Source organism: Lepisosteus platostomus, chromosome 9 (genome assembly GCF_059453375.1).
Source record: "Lepisosteus platostomus isolate fLepPlt1 chromosome 9, fLepPlt1.hap1, whole genome shotgun sequence".
NCBI classification, from domain to species: Eukaryota; Metazoa; Chordata; class Actinopteri; order Semionotiformes; family Lepisosteidae; genus Lepisosteus; species Lepisosteus platostomus.
In genome coordinates, this window is record NC_142619.1 from 43,553,767 (window position 1) to 43,577,793 (window position 24,027).

The 24,027-nt window shown below is 38.2% G+C and overlaps 1 protein-coding gene across 2 annotated transcripts in view; it reads right to left on the reverse strand.

The window, feature by feature from the left end:
* The window catches only part of wasla (WASP like actin nucleation promoting factor a), a 43,777-nt gene that overhangs the window by 1,468 nt on the left and 18,282 nt on the right, over positions 1-24,027 (reverse strand). For both annotated transcript variants that reach the window (XM_088645143.1, XM_088645142.1), the window contains 5 exons: positions 21,763-21,937; positions 21,020-21,062; positions 16,209-16,362; positions 12,500-13,041; positions 4,890-4,998 (listed from right to left, as the gene is read on the reverse strand). In XM_088645143.1, the coding sequence (XP_088501269.1) occupies positions 4,890-4,998; positions 12,500-13,041; positions 16,209-16,362; positions 21,020-21,062; positions 21,763-21,937 (1,023 nt within the window). The remainder of the gene's footprint in view (positions 1-4,889; positions 4,999-12,499; positions 13,042-16,208; positions 16,363-21,019; positions 21,063-21,762; positions 21,938-24,027) is intronic.

A 24,027-nucleotide genomic window follows, 5' to 3' on the forward strand; every position in this document is an offset into this window, starting at 1 on the left:
ACATTCTTTGCATTTAAAAGCTATATTTTTCACTGTAATCACAAAAGTTACAATAATTTAAAAATTAGAAAGATCAGATGTGATCATAACGGGTGCAAACACCCAGATATTGTTAACCATGCAGCAGCTCTGAAAAGCAGTGCTGAAGTTCTCAGATAAACAAAGGAAACATAAAATGATAAAGAAAGAAGATGCAGTGAATTTAAAAAGCCTGAAACAAGGCTACCAAGATAAAGGTTCACACCCAGTACAATAAAACACACATTGTGAGTCTGCCAGAAGTAAGAGAATGTGACAACCCAGTTGGGGTTTTGCAAAAAACAAGACCAAGGTGGATTCCAAATTTGGCAGAGGGGACCCAAGTATGGAAAGGGGCTCTTCTGGAGGCCACATCAAGTCCAGAGCATTTATTTTTACATGTCACTGCTATCCTGACACACTTCTTTTGGAAGGAAGCAGGTCTAGCTTGCTAGTGTGCTTGGCTGTAATGAGTTTTTACCCAGATTTTAGTCCAACAATCACCTAGAAGACCAGGACCTTTGCAGGAGTGAAGAAATTACAAAAGGGGGCAGGTAACCAATCCATCCACTTGTACATAGTGCTCAAGGCCTTCCATGACCGTAAAATATCCGTTTACTTTGGTCAATGGACAGAATAGTTCTTCCTTTGTTACACATGATTGAAATCTAATTTAATTTTTATGACATTTTTCTGTGATAAGGGTGTCTTCAGTTTTTCTGTAAAAAAGTATTGGGGGGGAGGGTTTAACTTGCTCTTGCTCCTGTAAGGTCATTCCTGTTACCAAGAGTCTGGTTTAAACTGCTTCTGCTATTTTGTCTTCTATCTTACATAACAGCTACTGCATCTTGGCTTTTTTGAACACACTCAACTTAAATCTTCTTATACCACTAACTAGGCAGCATATTTTATATATATATATGATATTAATTCATATAGATCCAGGCACAATTATTTTAACTGTTTAACCCATCTTGAAACTCTGAAGCAATAAATGCTTTAATAACAGTCCTGCAGTTAGATCAACATAAAATACAATGGGGGGGAAAAAAAAACTTTTCCTCCTAAAAGTACTGTTCTAGATGCACTGAAATACTTGTTTGAGCAAAGTTCAGGACATGACAAAACATTAATCTACTAGAACTGATAACTTTCCTTTTGAATGTTATCTTGAAATGATAAATTCAAGGTTTAATTGAGATGGACAATAATTCACACAAAGTGCAAGATCTTTTTTCCCCAGTATCATGGATATATGGCAATAATAATGATGGTGATAATAATATCCATTTCTTTGATTTGCTCTGAAGAAATATTGCAAGCAAAGGTGCGATCACGGCAACTGGAGGCCAATATTATTAAATGAGTGCACCATTAACAGATTAATTTGTTTAAGGTTTTATTAAAAAAAATTCCATAACATTAGGGGGCACAGACACTACCTTAATTCACTTTAACTGGATGCTGAAAATGCTTTTGCCTACCACACATGGAATACCTATACTCAATATTTAGTCACGTGGGATCGGGATCATATTTCATTAATGGTTAAATTACCATCCAGAAAAAGGTGTTAACAAACAACAAGTGATCTTCCCAGTTTTTCATCTCTAGAGGCACTTGCTTAGAGATGTTAGAGATCTCAAGACGGCTGGTAATCTACTATTTCTAAATTTAAGTAGGTCAATAATGAATATTACTTCATGCTATTGTTATACTGCTATATGTAAACCGTCTCCCAATCCCTGCCTTGAAAGAAAACAATTCTCCGAGATTTGCAGTTAGTAAAGGGTGGTTGAACGATGCATAAGGTTGGCTTTACTTGAGACTCCTTTTCTCTTCCGAAACTTCTTGTCACAAACATCGAAATGGCAGTTTCTGAGTGTCTTAACCAATAAACACTATCTCGGGGCACAGGATAAGCTCTATTACTTAGGAGTTTACAAGCTCCAAGATCGGGTAATGTCAGTGTGACTGGAGACTCTGTTATCAGATCACCTGACACTTGTGAGGTATCCATATGAACACATACATTAACATTTCACTATCTAAACAGAGGCGATAACCGGTTTCCAATGTAAACAAACTAGTCATTGCTAGTTTTTCCCACAAACCTGTAGGACCCAAACTTTGGCATGGCAACAGGGGCTGGCTTAGTAGTGCCTGTTTCAGGATTGTGCATGCGTGGATTGATTTTTAAGAAGATACCATTAAAAGGGGGTAGTATTTTCTTTAACAACAGTTATGTACACAAAAGTGATATGATAATTTATTTTTCATAATACTATGTTCATTGTTTAATTGTGTACTTAATGAAGAAATATGTATATCAATTCTGATTATTTTGTAAAATTATTTTTTGCTTTATAGTGGAATATTCTAGGGGGAGGAGTTTAGCCTAGAAAAGGAGCTCTTCAAGATACGAGGGGATATAGGAGAAGGTGGGTTGTGGGGTAGAATAGGAACTGCCTACAACAATCTATTTTTTATAGCAATTAATGTATATATTATACTATAGCTTTGCGTTGTTTTCTTTTTTTCCCCATGGTTAGTTTTTGGTTTTCACTTAGTTTTTTTGGGGGTGGACTTTGAGAACACAATTCCTCGTAATAAACAATTGCGCGTCTTTGCAATTGTGGCTGTGCCATCGTTATTGTTATATTTTATCTACACCTCTAAACTCTGCTAGGAGGAGACTGTGACAGTCACCGATCATGACCGATTCCTGAAACTTGCTCATTAAATATCTGCTCTGCTGTTCTATTTATTCCAAAATTATTCGATCTACTGCCATCCCAGAAAACCAGTTCAACTCACTGTACTCAGTGTTCAAACAAGCTGATAAATCAGTTTGTCTTGCCCTCTGAGATCATGGAAAAACGTAAGCAATCAAGATCTATTTAAGATAACATTTATAATACATAAATACTGAAACAATTTTAAATAAGAACACCTTTGTTCTTTTCAACTTCGAACCTGGGAATAGTTCTCTCTAGCTCGTCTTCCTACAATCCATCCTTTATTCCTCATACAAATCTCTGGCGTTTGGCCTATAGTCTCACATCCTTACAACTGACCAACAACTCCCTTACTTTGTCTTATTCCTCTGTCCTGCTGTTCAAAGACTATCTCCTTAAGGTTTCTTAATCCCCCAAACTCCAGTCTCCTCAATGTGTCTGCTCATTCTATTACTGTTGGTTGACTGGTCATGCTTTCCCTCATACTTCATCTCATCAAAACTTTTCAGACTATGTTCACAGATCATACAATTTGTTCTACCTTTTAAGAGCTTAACTCCATTCCACTATGAATCCCTGATATTACTTTTTTTGTGTGCGCGTCTATGACATTGTAGTTTCTTCTACAATTTCAGGTGCTTCCACATTTTTCTATATATAAAGAAATTTTGCTTGTTTACCCTCTAAATTACCCTGGATAAAGATAGGAGCCAAAAAATTAATGAATCACAATGTGAAGCCCATGCACCCTGGATTGCTCAGGTTGCCACAAAACAATGTCCAAATGCTCCAAAAGCCAATGACATACTGCTCATGCACTGTGGGGCAGAGATCTATGAGACAGAATGATGCCTCAATAGGTCCAGACACTGCAGGAACTTAGACAGGCGTTCGTCCAAGTCTGTAAGGTCATACCTCAGGAATCATCAGTGGGTTCAATTAGACAATGTTGCCAAGCACACATTAGCACTAGAAGGTCAATGTGACAATTCCTGCCAGTTGCAAAATGCATTCTTGTTTCCCAATACACATTAAACACAGAAGTTAATGTTAGAAAAATCTAATTATTTCTAGGTATGGTTTGCTGGAATTCTTTTGCAAAGGCTGTTACTGTGGAGTGCATATTGCACTGTGATGACGAAAAAGAGTGATTTCCATCATCAGAATTCTCTTTTTGTTTTGTGATCGTTCCTTTTTCTTTGGGATTTTTTGTATTGGGTGTTGTAATTAATAAATTGGAATTAGGAGAACATTAAAGAGTTTCTAAAGGAATTCAATACCTAAGAAAGAGATTCACAAATTCACACATATCAAGTAATTTCACATACATAAACTCAACACTTTTTCTAGTGGTTTAAATACAATCTTTAAAATGGCTATTTTTGTCCATAAATGTAAAAAATACAGCAATATTCTTGAAGGAGTTGTGTATAAGATTTTTAAAATACATGAAATGGTTCAGTTTTATTCCTGGCTTGTCAGCTGTCTTTCAGTTATATGGAACTATTTTCGTTCTTGAATCATGAGTCATTCTAGGTCCCTGCCAAGCTTTCTCAGTTTCATGGTATAAATGTGGTGCAACACATCCCCCATATAAACAACTTACTCAACACATACTACATGAAACAACTTTAAAGGTCCCCTATCTCTGGAATATGCAGTTAGACCATGCTTGAAATATTAATCCATGAGTGTCTTACATTGCTACTTCATTACTTTAGTACTATAATACCTCACAAAACCTTTTAACAGAATTTATTGTTTCTCCATTTTACTAGATTAGGACTTCGGACTGAGGAGCATTTTTGTTTTTCTCTTTTTATATGTCTGCCATCTGTCTGGCGCTTTATATTTCTGGAACAGTGTGCATAAATAACATTGGAGTATATTATAAGCAGAACTTTCTAAAAACATGGGTGTGCAAAGACAAAATGTTGCATCTAGGAAAGGATGCTGCTATGGTGAAGGTAACAAAGCCAGGAAACTAAACACATAGCAGTTAATTACATTGGCAGTACAAGTAGCCTTCCAATTCCACTTGTTTTCCAAATTCAGCTCTTTCAACTACACAGTATCCGAGAACAAGCATCAGTAGATCAAAACCGTACACTATCAAAATACTACAACACCTACCGGAAGAGTGAATGGCTTTACTCCTCTTCTGCATCACCTCCATTAGTGCCCCTACTATCCCAGAAGTAGGTGCTGGTGTCGGTGGGGCTGAGTCAGGGCCATCTGATACCTGTAAGGTAAAAAGAAGTTTTAAAATACAGTGGTGGGAAGTATTCAGGATTTAAAATGGGTCTTCTTATATTACGCTGGGCAAACGTCCCGAGATCGAATTCTTCCGCGACGGGGGTACCTTTAAAGCGGAGACGACGGCACCAAAAATTTTTGGCGCGCCCTCTCTTTAAAGCCCTGGCCAAATACGAAGACAGTACGTACAGTTATAATTCAAACGGAATTAAAAACTACACATCCCAGTTACCATGGTGGTGCGTGTGATCATTGCGTTTAACAAATGAAACGGGGCGAAAAATCATTCACATGACTTTGGGGCTGAGTTTCAAAAGCTTTACCTATCAGCAACAAAGCGAAAACTACACGATAGGCTACCTCAAACTGTCAGTTACACGACTGTGTATGTCGCTTAAGCCACTCCTATTTGGCATTTTAGTTATGGAGGCGGGAAGACGCCCCCCCCCCCCTGGGTGCCTGACTTGACGCCATCTTTAACCGTTCTGGTGCCGAGCCGCAGCGAATCAGAGACACCCTGCGAAAGAAAAAAAATGAATCCAGAGAAAACGTTTGTGTGCCCTGGTGGTAAGGGGAAGCAATACATCAGTAGCTACTTCGAGGAATTAGGGATAGATGTAGAATTAAAATCTGAACGAATAAAAAAACTAGATGTTAAAATCTTGACGAACAGAGCGATGATGGAGATATACAAATTTTCCGGAGCCAAAAAATCAAATAGGAAACAGATACTTTTTGATATTTTAAATCACAATTTCGACCTAGGTCTAAGAAATGAACAGGAAAAAGAATATTTTCAGCGAGTGATTAGTTTGTATGTACAGAGGATCATCAATAAGAAATCCCGCATAAGAAAAAGTGAAAGGGAAGATTTTGACAGCCAGATCTTTGCTCTGCCCCTAGTAAGAAAGGAGAGCAGTGAAATTTCAGCTGCAGAAGATGCACAGCAAACAGCTAGCACTAGTTCTGCTTGTGATGTAAGATCAGGAATGAGTGAATTAAGTGATGTAAAGTGCACTAATGAGGTAGTTAGTGAATTAGGAGCACAGTTTAAAAATGTGCATAGATTAATGGAAGAATGCAGGAAACTAGATGATGAAAGAGCTAGGTTAGACAAGAAAAAAAAAGAGAGAGGACTTATGCTTTATAAGGCTGAAACTGAAATTAAAGCTCTCTCAAATAAATTAAGCAAGGCAAATGAAAAGTTAGGACATGGAAGTGTTAGGAATGTGAATAAAAGGCTTAGATGCAGGGATAGTAAAATTCGGACACTTGAGCAAAAAGTTGTGGAGTGTGAGCAGACAGTCATTTTGAATGAACAGGAGAAAAGTGAGTTAGAAAAGGAAAAGGCACAGCTAGAGAAGAGTATTGATGAATTGCAAGAACAGTTGGAAAAGCTTAGATATACAAAAAAAAAGGAATCGCAGAAGGTTGTGTATTATAAAAGGAAATGTGACTCTGAAGCAGATTTGGCACATAGGGTGAGGGACCTGAATGAGGAGGTACAGTTCTGGCAGGGAGAATATGAAGGCTTGAAAACAGAGATAGACAGGATAGTGAGTCACAATATTAGCATGTATGAAAAAGGCAAGTATAGTGATGCTGTAAGAGAGGCTTATATGGATTTAGTAGCAAACATGGGCGTTAGTGCACGAAAGGCTTCTCAGATAGTCAGACTAGTTTTGGATAAATTGGTAGGTATTCAGGTAGATAGATTACCAGGGGAAAGTTTTTGTAAATATCTTGTGTTAGAAGCAAGGCAAGTTTCTTTGCAACATCTGAAAGAAAAACTGTTGCAAGAAAGTAATTTAACCCTTGCCACAGATGGGACCACTAAATATGGCCATAAATATGGAACTGCAGGGATTTCTTTCCAGGATGGTAGCAGAATGCATTTAGGACTCAGAGAGCAGGCATCGGGTTCAGTTCAGTGCATATTTGACACAGTTAGAGAGATGGTGAAAGATGTTGTTAACAGTGGAAGCAGGGATTCGGATGCAACACGTTCTGAGAAGGAAATTTTCTGCAAAATTACAAATCTAATTGGCGACAGGGCAAGTACAGAAAAAAAATTTAATGAAATTCTGGCTCAGTACAGAACTGATATTTTGCCTGAAATTGTAGATGGATTTGATGACCTCAGTGAGACAGACAAGGCTAGGATCGGAGTTATCAATGAGTTGTTCTGTGGATTACATTTAATTGATGGCTTGGCACATCAGCCAAATGTTACACTTTCTGTCTGGGAAAGAATGATTTTTGGTGGTGAAAAGGTGGGCAGTGTTAGTTTAGATTGGATGCATAGAACAGTAGGAGAGAGTGGTACAGTTAGATTGATTAGATCAGTGTGCAAAGCCATCCATGAAAGAGGGTGTGAGAAAAGTGGCAAATCTGTGCAGTTTAGATTTTTTTTGTTGAGTCAGGGCAAATCTGATCATGTCCCTCTGGTTCCCTTTAAAGGAAACCGAATTAATGCAATGTTCCACAATGCAGCTGGAGTTTATTTTTTGCATGCTGAATTGCTGGAATTCATGCATGATATACGTAATGAAAATAAACTAATAGAAGCAGTGTTTGAGGATTTGAGTGTAGGTCAGTTTATTGCAGGATGCAGAGCACTGGGAATTATTTGTAAATTAGTGACAGAGCCTTTGTGGAAAGCTCTGGGAAGAAAAGAGCATGTTTTAAAAATTAATGCAAGATACAGGGAGTTAGTGTGCAAACTGAAAGAATGGCAGGCTGATAGCAGTAAATTAGTCAGAGGTGAGGTACGCTTGTTCATCGACATAGAGGTACATTGTGGACCTGTTCTACAGAAGCTAACAGAACAGAGGAGCCCTGAATTTGAGGACATGACTAGACAGGCTGTGGAACTGATCCTTGCTAGTTTTGTAAAGGTGTGTTGTAGGATGGTAGCAGATCATTTAGAATATGGCAGGTATGATGAGGTTTCAGAGGAGATGTTTGAAAAGCTTGAATCAGCACCCAAGACGAATGTTAGCTGTGAGAGGGATTTTGGAATCTTTGATAATTTACTTAAAGTTAAGGCCAGAGCAACAGCATTAGCTGTCGAGGGGATGATTATGTTCAAGGAGAACAGGTCTTGGCAGTGGCTTGAAAAACAAGATTCTGAAAAGAAGGCAGAAGTTTTATCTCAAGCTAGAGAATCAGTTAAAGAGCAGAGGGCTGTGTTTTGTGAGAGGATGGCTAGGATAAGAGATGCCAGGTTGCAGACACTTAGAGAGAAGAAGGAAAAAAAGATAGAAAAGGAAACAAGAGATATAAGGACAAAGGAAGTACTAGCGGTAGAGATAGGAAAGTATGGGGGACTTTGGAACAGTGAGGAAGAAATAGACGAGCAACTGAGGAATTTAGATGAGGACAAGAAGCTTCCTGCAGTTACAACACAGTTGAAGTTTAGGAGATTTGTGATAGGAATGAAAAATGAAAAAGGGGTTTTCAATTTTTCAAAGGACGGGAAAAGGCTTAGTCTAGAACAGCTGATTGCTAACTTAAAAAGTGTTGTCTGCAGGCCAGAGGAAATCCCAGGTACATCTAGAGAAGAAAAAGATTATTGTTTGGCACCATCAGAACGTATTGTTGAAGAAAAGGCAGAGTTTTTAAAGGAGGCTGTTAAGCAGCATTTTTAGGCTAGAGATCTAGGTAGAAAAAAGGTTGGTATGGAAAGATTAAGAATTCCTATGTTAATTAAACCAGAACACTTGTTAGGAAAGAGAGTTAGACATGCTTTTGATGAGAAAGGTAGGAAGGTGTGGTACAAGGGCACAGTTGCTGAAATTAGACTAGATGGCCAGGAGTATATTTTTTAAAAAAAATATGATGGATTTAGAAAAATGTGGTGGTTTGATTTGTGGAAAGATTATATGGATAGTTATTTAGAATTGCTTCCTGTTAGTGCAGAGGACTTCGTAGGCAAGAAAGTAGAGCACATGTTTGTGAGTAGTGAAGATGGGAGAGAATGTTGGTGGCCAGGCAGGGTAGTAAATGTAAATAGAACAGGTGACTTGTTTGTTGTGGATTATGTAGAGGAGGGTGACGATGAAGTTAGTGGCATAATTGAGTATCCATTGTTAGATGATTACATAAATATTGAGGTGAGGATTGTTGCTTAGGTTTCTTAAGTTCCAGGCTATTGCTAATGTTACACTGTGTGTCAGATGCAGATAATTTTGAGGAATACGAATAGGAACATCTTGTAGCCGATGCTGATGCGCCAGGGAGGCTGGTGAAAAGCTGATCCCTGGAGCCAGCATCTTAAGATATCTGTATTTGTAGATACCTAGGGAGTACATTAATTTGAAAACATGCAGATTATGGATGCTGATGCGCCAGGGAGGTCAAAAGGCTGATCCCTGGAGCCAGCAACATGAAATTAATCCTCTATACTGTACATAACTGCTGATGTAACTTCCCCGTGCCTTCTGATAGCTGGTTTCCAGCACTGTATATAGTTACTCGTTGGTTATAATTTTTAACATTTACATTGTTATTCATTGTTCATTGTTATTTATTGAATATGTTTGCTGTTCAGTTATAGTTTATATACTTTTAAGATTTATTTTTATGATGTAGCTTTGATAATGCCTTTTTCCCATCAGGTCCAAAGAAAGTGTATGTCCTCGGCGACTCTATGTTGCGGGGCCTGGAAAAAGTTCTGCCAGCAGAGCAGGTGTGGCTGCACCCTGGCACAACACTGCAGCGCAGTGCCCACCAGCACCTGTACCACCTCCAGGCCCTGACAGAGGATATATTACTGATCGTTCACATAGGGACAAATAACATAGCTCAGGGTGACTCCCACTATGACATCCTTAGAGCTATGAAAGAACTGATTGTGGCAGTAAGGAGAGCATATCCTTGTAAGGTACATTTCGCCATTTGCTCCATTTTGCCACGGCTCTGTGATGACTCATTTACGGCTAGAGCTGTGAAAGAAGCTAACCGGGCTCTTTCACAGCTCCCTTCTCAGATGGACCATGTGCAGTTCCTCAGGAGCAACAGAGTGCTTCTGAAGAATAAGCAGCCCATTGCTCAGGCCTTTGCTGCTGATGGGCTTCATCTCAGTGCCGATGGGAAAAGGAGCATTTTTCAGTTTATTTTAAATTTTATTTCTCATTATTTTAGAACTTAAGTTTGATTTATTTTACTAGTGCCACATTTTATTTCATAATTTACTTTTTTGTTTACTTTCATTTGTTTATATTTTTATTTTGTCAGATCAAATGCACATTTGACCAAAGTCTTGTAAATGATTACGTTTTACAAGACATGGAAAAAAGTGCAACAATTCCAACACAGTTTTATTACTGCTATATTTGTCATTTATACCTTATATTATGTATGATAATTATTATATTTATAATTTATACTAACACTGTTTTGTATAGATGAAACCTTTCCAAAATGTATAAATCATTAAAGATTATTAAAAACGTATTATTTTCCACGTGTAATATAATTAGGAAGTACAATAAGATGCTAACGGTTATAAAGTGATACGTCTAATTTGTTGAAAAGCTGTTTGTTTAATGATAAGTAAAGGACTTAGAAGTAAAAGGAGATGCTTCATATTGCTTGATTGATTTTAAAAACTAAGTTATAAATGCAGACGCGATCGCTGCCATAAGCGCTCCAGGCAGTAGAACGTTCGTTCTGTACTGCTGAGCTCTGCGCCTCCTCCCTCTCTCGGTGCCGCGCCCCTCTCTGACGGAGCGCAGTGGGCGGTACGCTGTTTTCAGAGCCTCTGATTGGGAAAAAAAGACCTGCTGATTAGTTTCACACAACAGGAAGAGAAAAGAATGGGACTTTTTCTCTTCGAAACGTGTGGTGTCTTAATGAAATTCGTGTATTTTAAACGTTTAATTAAGAAGTAAAAACCTTACAGCGTACACAAAGATTCTGAGCTGATCACGAGGAAGAAAAATCATCCATTTTTCGTGCATAAAAAGTGGTTTTTAACTCTCGAAACCTGTTTTTATAGGTTTTAAAGTCGTGCAATGTCTAAGTTAAGCCGGAACACATCATTATATCTCATTTTTTATTTCTTTTTAAAAAATTTTAAAAATCGTTTCCCCAGCCTACTTATATGTGCATTCAAACATGGAAATAAGCAAAAGAAGAGGGATTGGATGTGAAGTGAGTCCTGTCATGACAGAACACGGCAACTCGGTTGGAACCTGTGTGGGCGAAGGGAGGTGCCAGGAACTCCTTACGCAGCGTGATTTCATTTCAATTGCACACTAAAGCAAACCATACCCGAAAATTAATTGCACAATTGCTAAAAAATATTTCGGACCAATACCCAGTTTGCTTTTGCCTCTTCTTTTCGACAGAAGGACATAATAAAGCTTTTAGAGTTACAAATCCCTTTAATTGTAAGGCTTCAGCTCCTTCTGAAAGAAACAGCACCTGTGTGAAACTATCCGTGAGTTTGATAAATATACAAGAACACCTGAGCACTGACCCGAAAATTATTTAAATCTCCTAGTCCTTTTTAGATAAAGGAAACAGATTTCCATATAAATACCTACCACTCAGATGGAAAACAAGCACAGCAACTCACAACTCTGCTCCTGTTTGCAACCAATACTGCCCTCACAAACTGTCCTTGTGATCCCTCATTGGAAGACGGACAGTTTGGGGTCGGCGGGACGCTCGACTCTTCAGGCAGGGGCATTGTAGCACCACGCGTGGCACTTTAGCCATGGGCACGCAAAGCAGGCTGAGAACAGCGCCTTGGGGGGGGGGGCACTACGGGACTGTATATAGTAGGACTGAGTGGGAGACAGCCCCTTCCCTTCGTGTGTGTGTGTGTGTGTGTGTGTGTGTGTGTGTGTGTGTGTGTGTGTGTTAGTGAAGGTGCAGTGCTGTAACCCCTGTCCCTGTGTGTGTACCTTTCCCTGGTTCAAGTTAATAAATGTGTTGTTCAACCCCATTCCGAGTCCCATGCCTGCTCCACTCCCTACTGAAGCCCGTGGTCGTTGCATACATTTTTCATTAAAATGTTGAGTTTTTAAAAACATGTGCATGGATCATTTTGTAATTTGATAAATAAGGGACACAAAAGTTGTTTTGCATAGAAGTGTACCACAATTCAAAGTGTACCAGATCAAGCGAATGTGAAAATTCAGATCCAATACCAGCTGCCTGAAGTGAAAGAATGCAACTGCCAATTCAGGAGAAGGCAGTTACTAAACCAAAGATCCCTACATCACCACCACTATGGACATATCAAATATACTGCCCATTCCCTAATTAAAACTATGTAACTTGCCAAAGTCAGTCATCACATCTGTGAAGACATAGCTGTTGAGATCCTTGGATCACTTACCTAATCAAACGAGCAAGGTGGACTCAAAGCCCTCCTCTCATTTGCAAACCTTATGTTCCTATGAACCCAATGAATGTCGTACTTATTCAATACCTAGAGGACAAAACTGCAGAACGCGAGATGGGCAGACACTTACCGTCTTTAGCTGAATGCCCTGCCGTATCTGGTCTAGGAGTGCGTCTCTTCCTGTGTTGGACGCGGGCTTGTTGTTCTGTTCCACCTTCTTCAGCTGAGTCCCCTCTCTGATCTGATCCAGGAGCGCAGATTTTCCTCCCAGGGGAGACTCAAGTGGCTCACTATCCATGGCTGGAGCAGGGGGAGGCGGGGGGCCCGGGGGAGGTGGTGGAGGGGGTGGTGGAGGGGGTACGCCCGAGCCCAGGCCCGCTGGAGCAGAGGACGGTGGAGGGGGGGGAGGGGGAGGCGCAGGCGGGGCCAAGGAGGCGTGTGAGGGCGGGGGCGGGGGAGGCAGGTGGTTCCTGGTTGGCGGTGGAGGTGGTGGTGGAGCCCCTATCCCAGGTCTGGAAGGAGGAGGGGGTGGAGGAGCAGCTGTGGGTGCTCTGGAGGGGGGTGGGGGAGGGGGTGCCCCCCGCCCCCTGGCAGGGGGTGGCGGAGGGGGTCCTGAACTGTGAGGAGGGGGCGGCGGAGGGGGCCCACCTCTGGAAGGCGGAGGAGGAGGAGCTGGATAAGAGAGAGAAAGCCCATGGTTCAAACCACAAACTGGACGAAAACTTAACAAATCTCTATGTAGATTATAGAAATAGTTCACTCCTCTCCTGATAAGCATAACAAATAACAAAAAGAACATACAAGGTGTACTTTCTAATGTTCCAATGTGCACTATCTTCAAAATGAACACCTGTGTTAAGAACACAACTTTACCTGTTTTCTTACAATTGGCATGTTTACTGTAAGATAGTATGATACTAACAAACCCTCCACATTCCACTATTTTGTTCAGATAAAGAGACAAGACATGCACTTTAGATCTTTTGGACCTACAAAATTCTCTCCTAATTCTAATGTTTTTTTACTGGAATTTAATAGGAACCTTTTTGGTTTTGGTATTGCTATACACCTGCGTCATCCCCTACTGTCTGTGAGAGAGTGTTAGTCCAAGGAGTGTAAAGACTTCCCAATTATAAGGTGCAATTGTTCAATTTAAAATGGCCTCCACACTTGTGTGCAGAACTCAAGAAAATCTATGAAGTGTTTGCTGGTGTGTGCTACAATTTTCAAAATACAGGAATTTAAAATAAAAGCCTCATTCTTAGCTATGGCGAGTCCTGGGCAACAGCATAAAATGTTTCATCTGCATTAGTAATTAGCATTAAATCTGTAAAAATGATTAAGACAGTTGAGTTTTAACAGGAGATTATGTTGACAGTGATGTATCCTTTATCAGTGCAGTGTTCACATTGTTGATGACTGTTCTGGCAATAAAAAAGTAGAAAAAGTTATGCCACACATCCTCACTAGGTGGTGGTGTGACTCCTTTAATTCAATATTTTTCTTTACAATGTATTGCTTTGTCCCCAATACAAGTTTCTTTTAGAAAATAAAATACTAAAAATGCAGTTCACCCTACTGTACAGTACAATAACACCACAAGAGCAAGCTGCCTGGAATAATTCAGTGAGATAAAAGGAAAAGACTGGAACAGTCAGAATGTGTTTTAGACTGCTTGCAAATTGCTGGGGAAGAAGACCTGAAGCTCTTCTAAAAAACAACTAAGCACACTGGTGCTGGATCCCTTTGCATACATTTGACTGATGATAAAAAGTTTATGAAATGAACATTTGATTCTGGTGCACACTCAATCTTTCTGCCAGAAAGACCATCCCAATCACAACTAGTAAAGTTAGTGACTAGAAACTGGAAATGTAAAAAAACTGAAGGTATCAGTAAAGGCTTCACAGTGCACATGCTGTTGGAAGACTGAGCACAAGAGGAAACAAGGGAAATGGGAATAGTGAAGCAGGTGAAAAGTTCTGAATTACAGCAATTTTGCGTTTGCCTTCTACTGGTTATGCAAATCAATAATATATGGTATTTATTTTGTTTCTTGGTTTTCTTTCTCAACTAAAGATTAAGTATCAACAACACCAATTTGATTAACTTAGGTAACAGCACTTAATTTAAAATGATAAGTAGAGACTTTCAAGTCTCCATGATAGAAAACACGTGACTAGCTGTTTGCAGCATTACTATAATGGAGTACAAATTACAATCATGACAATGTCACTGACTCCCTTATGGTGAGCGAACAACCATTTCTCCATTCATTGTTGACAATGATGATTATGATACTCTATATAACATGAAACAACATATGTTTAATAGGATATTCAATGTTATAGGCTGAAGTACAGCTGTGTAATATTTTTTAAATATCTCACCTTTGATACAAGCTCACCTTTAGTTTAAAATCATATTTTCAGGTATCATGCTCTCATAAAACCCTGCTGTAGATGTAACAGTGTAACAGACTGAATGGATCCATTGTACAGCACAAATCAAGAGGCACATCTCATTGGATAAAGAGAGGGCTTTGGAGATGCTCCCTCTAAACCTGGATAAGTAGCGATGCATTTTGTGTATAAACTGCAATGTTGTTTTAGAAGTTTGTGTGAGCTCACTGTACTTTGAATCAGGAAAACACAATATATTTTGAATGGATACAGTGCTTTTTTTGATACTACATTTTGTCACATATTTGTACTTAGTGATGAAAATCAATTTATTTAAAAAAAAGCCACAGTCGGATAATTATTTGGCTGTTGCTTTTGTCAAAACAACTGAAATGCTACTGTTGTCTCTCCATCTGAGTATTTTGTTACCCATTGCTAAGGTTGTATTTACCAGAGCTATTGAATTTGTCCTGCTCAATGGACCAGAAGTAGAGTTCCTTCCAAGGATACTATATAAACCCATGACTCTCCAGTCACTCAGGCATACAGACCAAGCCACCACTCCCAAAGACATCTCTGAAAATATACCCTTTTTCCACCACACACATACTGTAACATGCTGTTTTGGCATTTCCAAAATGAACTTCAACAACAAAAACATCATTTTTCAGTGAGTAAAATAGCTCCTGCATAAAAACAGAGCTGGGGAAATCAAAGCACTTAAGATGTCAACAGTTCCAATTCACTGTAGACCGAACACAAACTAACATGGCACACAGCAATCACATCACCTCAAATTGGCATCCCACAGCAATCAGAGACATGCACATTAAAAACGTCTACCAAATAAAATGCAGTGGTACAGTAGTGTACAGTACTCAAGCAAATTATATTATTGGTCTTTTTTTTTTACTTTGTTTCTTGATATAGGAATGTGTGGCGACAGGATTCTGTCAATGACATCGCCAGGCCAAGATTTTTCAAAAAGAAAGTACCGTGAGCATAATAGTTTGTCTCTCAGAATCTATTAGAGCACTGATCGGAAAACAGAACAGTGCCAAGCATGCACCTTTCATGCTCTGCACTGTTATACCTACCATTAATGGATTAGTATACAGGCTGGAATTTTCACAATTGCTATACTTACAAAACCCATAGAGCGTTATATGTCCTGGTTAAAATATGAAGTTGTTTCCCTGGAGATTTATAAGGAAATACTTAATTCTTAAATGGTGGTGTTTGAGGATATCAATACACTTTGCAAGGTGATAGTTTTAGTGTGCAATTTTTTTATTTCCTCGAGAAGCTGGAACATGGATGTGAACTAAAGGCATTTCACATTACCTTTCATTTATTAACTCTTTGGATAAAGGCTTGTTCACAGTACAAAAGTGAATATAACTGGACATTGCTGAAAAGATCTGCAAAACAACTCACCTTGTCTGCGCAGCTCATTTTTGACAGCCTCCACCCCCCCTTTTTTCTCAATGAAGTCATAAATGACTTTGGATGTTTCTTTGTCTTTCAGCTGTGCCTCTGAGATTCCACACAAATCAAAAAGGTTCTTCAGTTCTGGGTCTAGGTTATTGAGCTGCAGACAAGAAAAAAAAATATTACCCTGATCATCTTTTAACTCTATGAGTTAAATAGAAATATGAACAGGGAATCAGATGATGCCATTACAGTGTGGTGAAAAGAAACCTTCCGTATGAAAATAAATGAACTCCCTCTATACAGCAAAATATGGTCTATATGAGTGCAAGCTAATCTCATTAATGCCTCTAACTAAATTAAAACTAAAGAAATGGAATACTGAAAGTCTGGATTGGGTTCAAAAGCTGCTCAACTGAAGGATTATTCCATTAACTGTAGTGCACACAGAAACACTTCCTGTTCTCTAAATATTTTTAATTCACTGAGGCCTACATTAGCAGAGTCTGAAGACAGAACAAGCCTGTCACCTTGTGGTGTTCTCAGGAAAAGACTAAAAGCTCAATGTTTAAAAGCAGGTGAGATGTATACATTAGATTACAAGTGTAAACAGAGGATTTCTGTAATAATAAATTATTTTCAATTACAATATATTATATTCAATTAAAAAACTAATATATATATAAATACAAATCCCTGGTTAAATAGTAATGAAACCCCTGTTTCATGCTCTCACCATAATGTGACAAAAACTCCAGACAGCCTCTAATATGTAGAATTATCAACAAAAACAAACTTAGAAAATATAAATAAAATCAAGATCTACATTTTCACCTAAAGCTCTGAAAATCTTCAGGATTATAGAAGCAATCAGTTTTGGGACTATGGCAGTTTACATTTAACATTAAAATAAAGTTTTAAATTTGATGCTGTAAACTTTCAACAGTATTATTCAGTTAGATGTATTCCCTCTTCCTCAGTAATTAAGGGAGCTAAAACTGACTTTGGTTTACTATCTGTACTGCTTTCAAATACCTTTTCCCCACAATACAAATGTCTGAGCACTGCAACACAACATTACCAATATCTAACATGATTGCCACATGTCAGGCAAAACAATGTGCTCTGATTACATCTTATTTTGTGCTCCTTCATTCAAGGATATGACAGCTTTCATGTACAGTATATACAAGTTACTATATAGGAAAATCAATGTACACAGCATATTCTACAAGGGGCCTTTCAGTTGGGGATCTTAGAGCTATACAGTATAATATTTCTGAAGTCATTAAGACCATTAAATGAAATGGGCATTCAAAATTAAGAAATGTTTAAGAAATTAAAAATGATTCTAAACACTCCCAACTGTGACAAGGGAATGCCTCTAGCAGAGACCTCGCAAGCCGTTCTGAATATTTGTACGAGCAAAATATTTTTACAAAATAAAAACATCTAAATCCTCAAAATTATGAATGTTGATTGCACCCGCAGTCCTGAAATGATCGATGCATTTTCAGTTAATGAAATTAAACCACTGAAGAAATCTAAATAAATTTGTATCAGGAACCTCACAAAACATTACTTATATATACACTCTGAGCATCAAAATAAACTTGACTATTTAAGCATGCATTTTAAAAATATGTACACAGACTATAATCAATCAAATATTGATTAAATGTTTTTAGCATTAGGGTAATTGATTATTCATGGCTGACCATGATATGCAAGTAACCTTGTTGCATAAGTACTAAACCTCATCAATAACTGAGCTGACTGGAGCAAAAGTAATGAGTTGATTTAACCTGTTGAAAGTCAAGCCCAGTGAAAAACAAGAAATAAAAATGCATAAAGAAACCAATATGCTTCACATATCAGTAGAACAGCTTTGTACCATATTGGTATACTGGAATATAGGAGGAGGAGGAATTTACTGGTCTACAGAGATCTGCACACAGAAGACATGATGGCTGGATGGATGAATACCCTCATCATTTCCTTTTTTAAATTATATAATGTTAGCATGCCCGAAGGGGTTGGGCAACCAGCTGACCTTGGACCCCTAGAGGTTTTTTCTCTCCTTACTAAGGAGTTTGGTTCCTCTCCTCCGTTGTCTTCTGGTCTTCTGTATTGACAAAATGTATTGTCAATTGTATTGTTAAGCGCCTTGGGGCAACCTTGTTGTGAAAGGCTCTATATAAAAATAAAACTGAATTGAATATGGATTTAGTCAGCACACTGTCACTCAGTCTTAGGTGTTCATAGTGAGCAATTTCTAATCTGGCAGGACATTGTTGCCATGATGCGATATTATTGACTGAGACCTGAGGTCATGACACCCTGCTCAGACAGAAAGGCATATTCAAGTGGTCTTTGCTTTAGCAACAAGTGGCTGCAGTACTCCATTTATAGTGATTGATAGCAACCTGACTGCACAATTCTATATTCCTGGCACCTTACTTGTTGACATTCCTGCAGGAGCATCACATTGTGACCACACTTCGGAAAGATAACGCGTATCCTCAACTACTGCGAAGCTACCATCTGTGGGATTATAGTTGAATGACTAAATCATTATCTCCCCTTAACTGTAATGTCAAGCTCCTTGCGGGATAAGAATGGAACTTTTTCCCATTGAGAATGCCGTATGCGCCTATCCTGGACTCGGAGACCAGTGAACAGGCATATGCTTATCCAGGCTCTACAAGGGGAATGGGACAGAGTCCCACAAAACAGCCCCTGCAACCTAGTGCACAGCATGAATCCCATATGTGCAACTTGTACTGCTTCCAGCAGTGGCCAATAACACAGTCTAGCCTATGACTGAAACAGGCTAACAGGAGAAGGATAACAGAAGACAATCAGTCCCATTGACGATAAATGTTAATCAATATGATGAATTTACCCACGTCATGTCTGTTCAATAAAATAAAAGTTCACTTGCAAAAAAGTTGTTCTTCTGATAACTTTGCGAATTTGTTATATGTTTCAATGACATTCACTATACTATGTGAAACACTTAAATTTGTGCAATTAAATTAAAGCTGATACAGAAGCATTACTACATAAGAAAATTGAACAGGAATATTGGTACAAACACTCTTATCTACAAAACCTTTAATATCTTGACACACAGAAATGGAAAAGGCTTGCTATACCTTGTGATCTGTTTGTGTCCCTGCAACAATTACAAACATGGAAACCAAAAGCAAAAGCACAAAAAATGACTGCCATGATATTTCTTTAAATATTACATTGTATGACAAATAAATTCACTGGACTAAAAATAGCTTAATCCTCTTCAAGATGGACATCATTTTACATTCGTTTTTTCCTAAACTAATGTGGAGATAAGATGTTTTTAAATCTTATTGCATAACCACCAAAATTATTCAGTTATGTTATTAAACAGGGCGGCTTCTGTGAAACAGTGACAGGGCAAACAGAAAATGGCATTAAGGTCACTTGCAAGAAATTAGCAACTGACGTAGACATAATAAAAAATTTGCTAATGTAAAAAATGCATCAAGATGAAGTTAGGAATGTAATATTTTTCTTGGTAGACTGCAATCATGTTTTTGGGATAATTGCTTTACATTATTAGACATTTTGCCAATTTCCTCTCCCATTGTGTTAATTGCTAAAGCCCGATGATAACTCATTTCAGATTTAAAAGTATTACTGCACACTGAATACCTGGTGCTTGGAACAACACAATCAGCATGTATTCAGGCAAGAAGTTGTATTTGAATCACACAATGATACTGTATGAATTGTTGAACAGTTAATCTATTTCCATTGAAAGACATCAATTAATCTATCGATAAAATATACTTATCCCTTTTCTTTCTATTCTTTAGAAAGGCAACTGGTTTCAACAATTCTGCTCACAGGTGAAAACTTGTAAAAATGAAACTAAATTCCCATTAAAATACATTTAAAGGTCTCCAGTTCATTCCAAGCGAGTGTAACTGGACTTAAACCAGTTGAAGTAGTTTTCTTGCATATCTGTATGTCTGGCAACCTTAATTGTGATGTATATTTTACAACAGAATTAAAACACTTTTTTCCATACAATTATGTTGCGTTTAAATGTATTATGAGATAGTTATGTGGAGAAATAAAATTTTCATAAACTATAGTACACTTGAACATTAAATGACATTGAACAAATCAATTTCCGTTTCACTTCTTACACTTGCTCTTATCGCTTCCTAACGTTTCTTTATTGTAAAAATTGTATATTCAATTACAGAAAACAAAAGACAAACAGTACTGTTACTCAGTCCTTCATGCAACTTATCAAACTATTTTTTTTTTCATTTAAGCTCATCTCTTATCTAGATCAACACTGGTATATTTTCTCATTTGCTTAGGAGCCACTTTATTTATTTCATTATTATATTATTTAACTATCACTTTTATTTAGGAAATTACCATCACTAACACTGCTCTGCAAAATATTAATAATCATCAAAGGCCGATGCAATAATGTTACCTAACAGAACATTATGGAGAGAAGAGCCATCACACATTGCAGGTCATGGATTAGTGTACAGAAAATTCTGTGTGGATACTGAAAACCATGTAAGGTAAATTTGTGTATAGCAAGGCACTGGTATACCAGGACATTTCAGCCACAAACCTGGTTACCTTTGCTAGAAAACCCTAAACTTCTCCTCAGATGGACCTTCCAGTAAGACAATAACCCCAAATGCACATTGAAATCCAGAAATGATTAATTGACCACAAAATCAACATTTTGCATTGGCCATCTCGGTCTCCAGACTGTATAACCAAAAGTCAGTTTTACTCACATCAAAGCCTGTATTTGGATCCCAGCCAACATGTCCAATGTGCCTGAAATGAATGAGGTATATATAAATAACTACGGATATAGTAATATTCAACAAACATTTGGGCAAAAACACTGCATATTGGGGAAATCATGAGATAGGTTTGCTTTAATACCTGTAGACATTTGGAAGTAAAATGCAGTGTCTGAACCTACTGACAAGCATGGTCCTCATGACATCATGCTTAAAATTAACCGGTGCCTTGCAAGAGTATCCCGATCACTGCACTTTTCACATTTAGTTGCTTTAAAGTTTGCAGTCATCACACTTTCAAGAAGCAATTAATGTCTGTCATAAACACAACCTACATCACACATTCAAAACACATCAAAGTAGATATAAAAAAAATTGATAAAGTCATACCTGCATGAGTATTCAGACCCTTCACTGTGGCAAACCTAAATTAACTTAGGTATACAAAATTACCTTGACAAGGCAAGTAACTGAGTAGCTTCAGTCTGTGTGCAACAAAATGCAACTGTCTCTGTAAGGTATTTCAGTCAAGAAGTGAATTTCCAGCAATCACTCAACCATGTAGGATTTCAAGCAAAGGACAACTAGGGATGAATACATTTGCAAGGCACTGCAGATCCAACAGGACAAAAAGTGGAACAGTCAGGTTTTAGTGAGAAGAAACCTTATGATCGTCGCAAGTTAAATTACAGAAAACGCATACAAAAAACAAGTTACTGAAATTAACTTACTGAAAGTTACTGGGGGTTCCAATGTCTGCCTTTGTCAGTTTCTTCCTCTTCCCCGCTTTATCCTTTTTCTTAATCATATTGGAGTGCATGATGTTATTGACTTGAGAATTACTGTATCGCACATTTGTAATTTCTGGATTTTTTATATCAACTGTAGCCATTGGCAGAGCAGGTCCTAAAAACGGAAAGAAAAACATACCATCAGATATAGACACAAAGTAGCTCATTAAAAAAAGTCTGTTAAATGTACATCACCACCTTGACCTTTTTATATTGATTTTATATACTTTCTTACCCCACACCTACAACATCACCTACTCTACTTACAAAAAGTCATTCTAACTACAGATACAGTTTCTGTGCGGAGGGATAAACAAAGCTCAGTGTTATTTCCTTCATGGTTGAGGTCAAGAAGTCAGGAGAGCTTAGCGCAAGGTAGCCTATGTTACACTATACATAGCTGCACCTTTCCAGAACACAGACCAAAAAACAAGTCATCGAGAAAAGAATGCCTTGTCACAAGACCGTGAACACAGGCAAACATTCTCAGCTATTCACGGCAAAAGCGAAAGAAAAGTACACAATTTTGCATTTGGAAAAATATTCTACCCTGTTGTAAGGAAGTAACAATTACTGAATGACATTAAAAACAAATGCTAGAGGTTCTAATACTCATTTGTTGTGTTAACACCTTTCAGTATGGAATTCCAGATTGCAGACTTCAAGTCAAAAATATGATCAAGCCACACAATAAACCGACCTGTATGGCAAGTTGTGCCATTACTTTTTGATGTTAGCTAGGAACCTGAAATCAGCACACTAAACGGTTAGATAAATGTCACAAGCTCACTGCACACCCACCTCCACGTTTTGCTTTTCTTTCTTTATGGTAAGATGTCAGGCACGCATGTTTAATGTAGTTCATATTACCATCTTCCATAGCTCCCATGTGTACATCTAAGAGTATTCTTCCCATCATTACACAGGCACTTTCTCCACGACTAACTGAGAGCTTGGAAACCGAAGAGGAAAGAGGCAGGTACAGTTCATCTTTGGGAAGCACCAGGCAGAGCAGGGGGGCAAGACACCCACTGGATTTATAGCTGCAGTCCGATAGCTCCTCGGACGGAGCTCCATAGAAAGTGGTGCAGAACATTTTCTCCCTGAAGGAGTCTGGAGACGAAGCTTGCCTGGGTAAGGCTCCTCTATTCCATCTGAACCACACCCGAGTGGGAGAACCTACTCAGCAAGCTGCAACGCCAAGCTCATTGCAGCACAAAAACAAAGGCCTTTGTAAATTATTATATTTTCTGTCCAATCGCTTCCATTCTCAGACATGCATGTATTTCGAGGTCAGAGATAGCAGCCTTCAGCCTGCCCAGGTGGCCACGACCATTGAGAATGGAGTATTAATCCTAAGAAATTACAAACCCCACTGTATTTTACATAACCACTAAACCCACCGCTAATCCTGTCAAATCCTAGAAACCCCTTTAAACATTTTAAATCTCCTTCAGCATAGCACCGCCTTACTCTGCCCACAAATCCCATAAAAAATCAATGACAAGGATTTTATATAGCAAACAGAAAACAACCATCTCCTCATACAGACTCAATCAGGAGCCCCCCCCCGGTTTATATGCCTTCTAGCATTTTGCTCCATCGTAAAAGTATGCGAAATCCTTTCCAAAAGAGCCCGTGCACCAAATGTCTTTCAGAATGATAATATAAAGGACTAAAACCCAAGGGGCAGGTTTTCTCTAGATGTTTAAGAAAGATGAAAAAACGAATGATGTCAAAAGCTCCAGAAATATTTAAATCTGCAATTTACTCATCTACAAACAATACCGTGCTACAAAATGTAACTTCTCAGAACCTGCAGAAACTAAAAACATTGTCTTAATATTGATTTCCATGCAGAAACATACGCAACACTAGTATTTTTTTATATCCTTGGGATCACATGAAATTGTAAAGCATAGTGAGGCATAGTGAATTAAACATGTAACTTTAATTTCCAAGTTTCTTCACTTGCACACCATCTTGATAAGCGGCACAGGAGTGTCAGTGTTAAAACCACTTAAAACCGATTAACTTCAAGTCCAATAGTTGTTATGCCAGTAGAATGCTAATGCCAGACTCCTGCTTACTTTATAAAGGAAGAAAAAAAAACGAAGCCAGGAAAAACACATGAACAGTCAGGCTGGTGGTTTATGCAATCAGACTATTTTCACTGTTTGATGGAATTAGTAAAAGTTCTGCAGC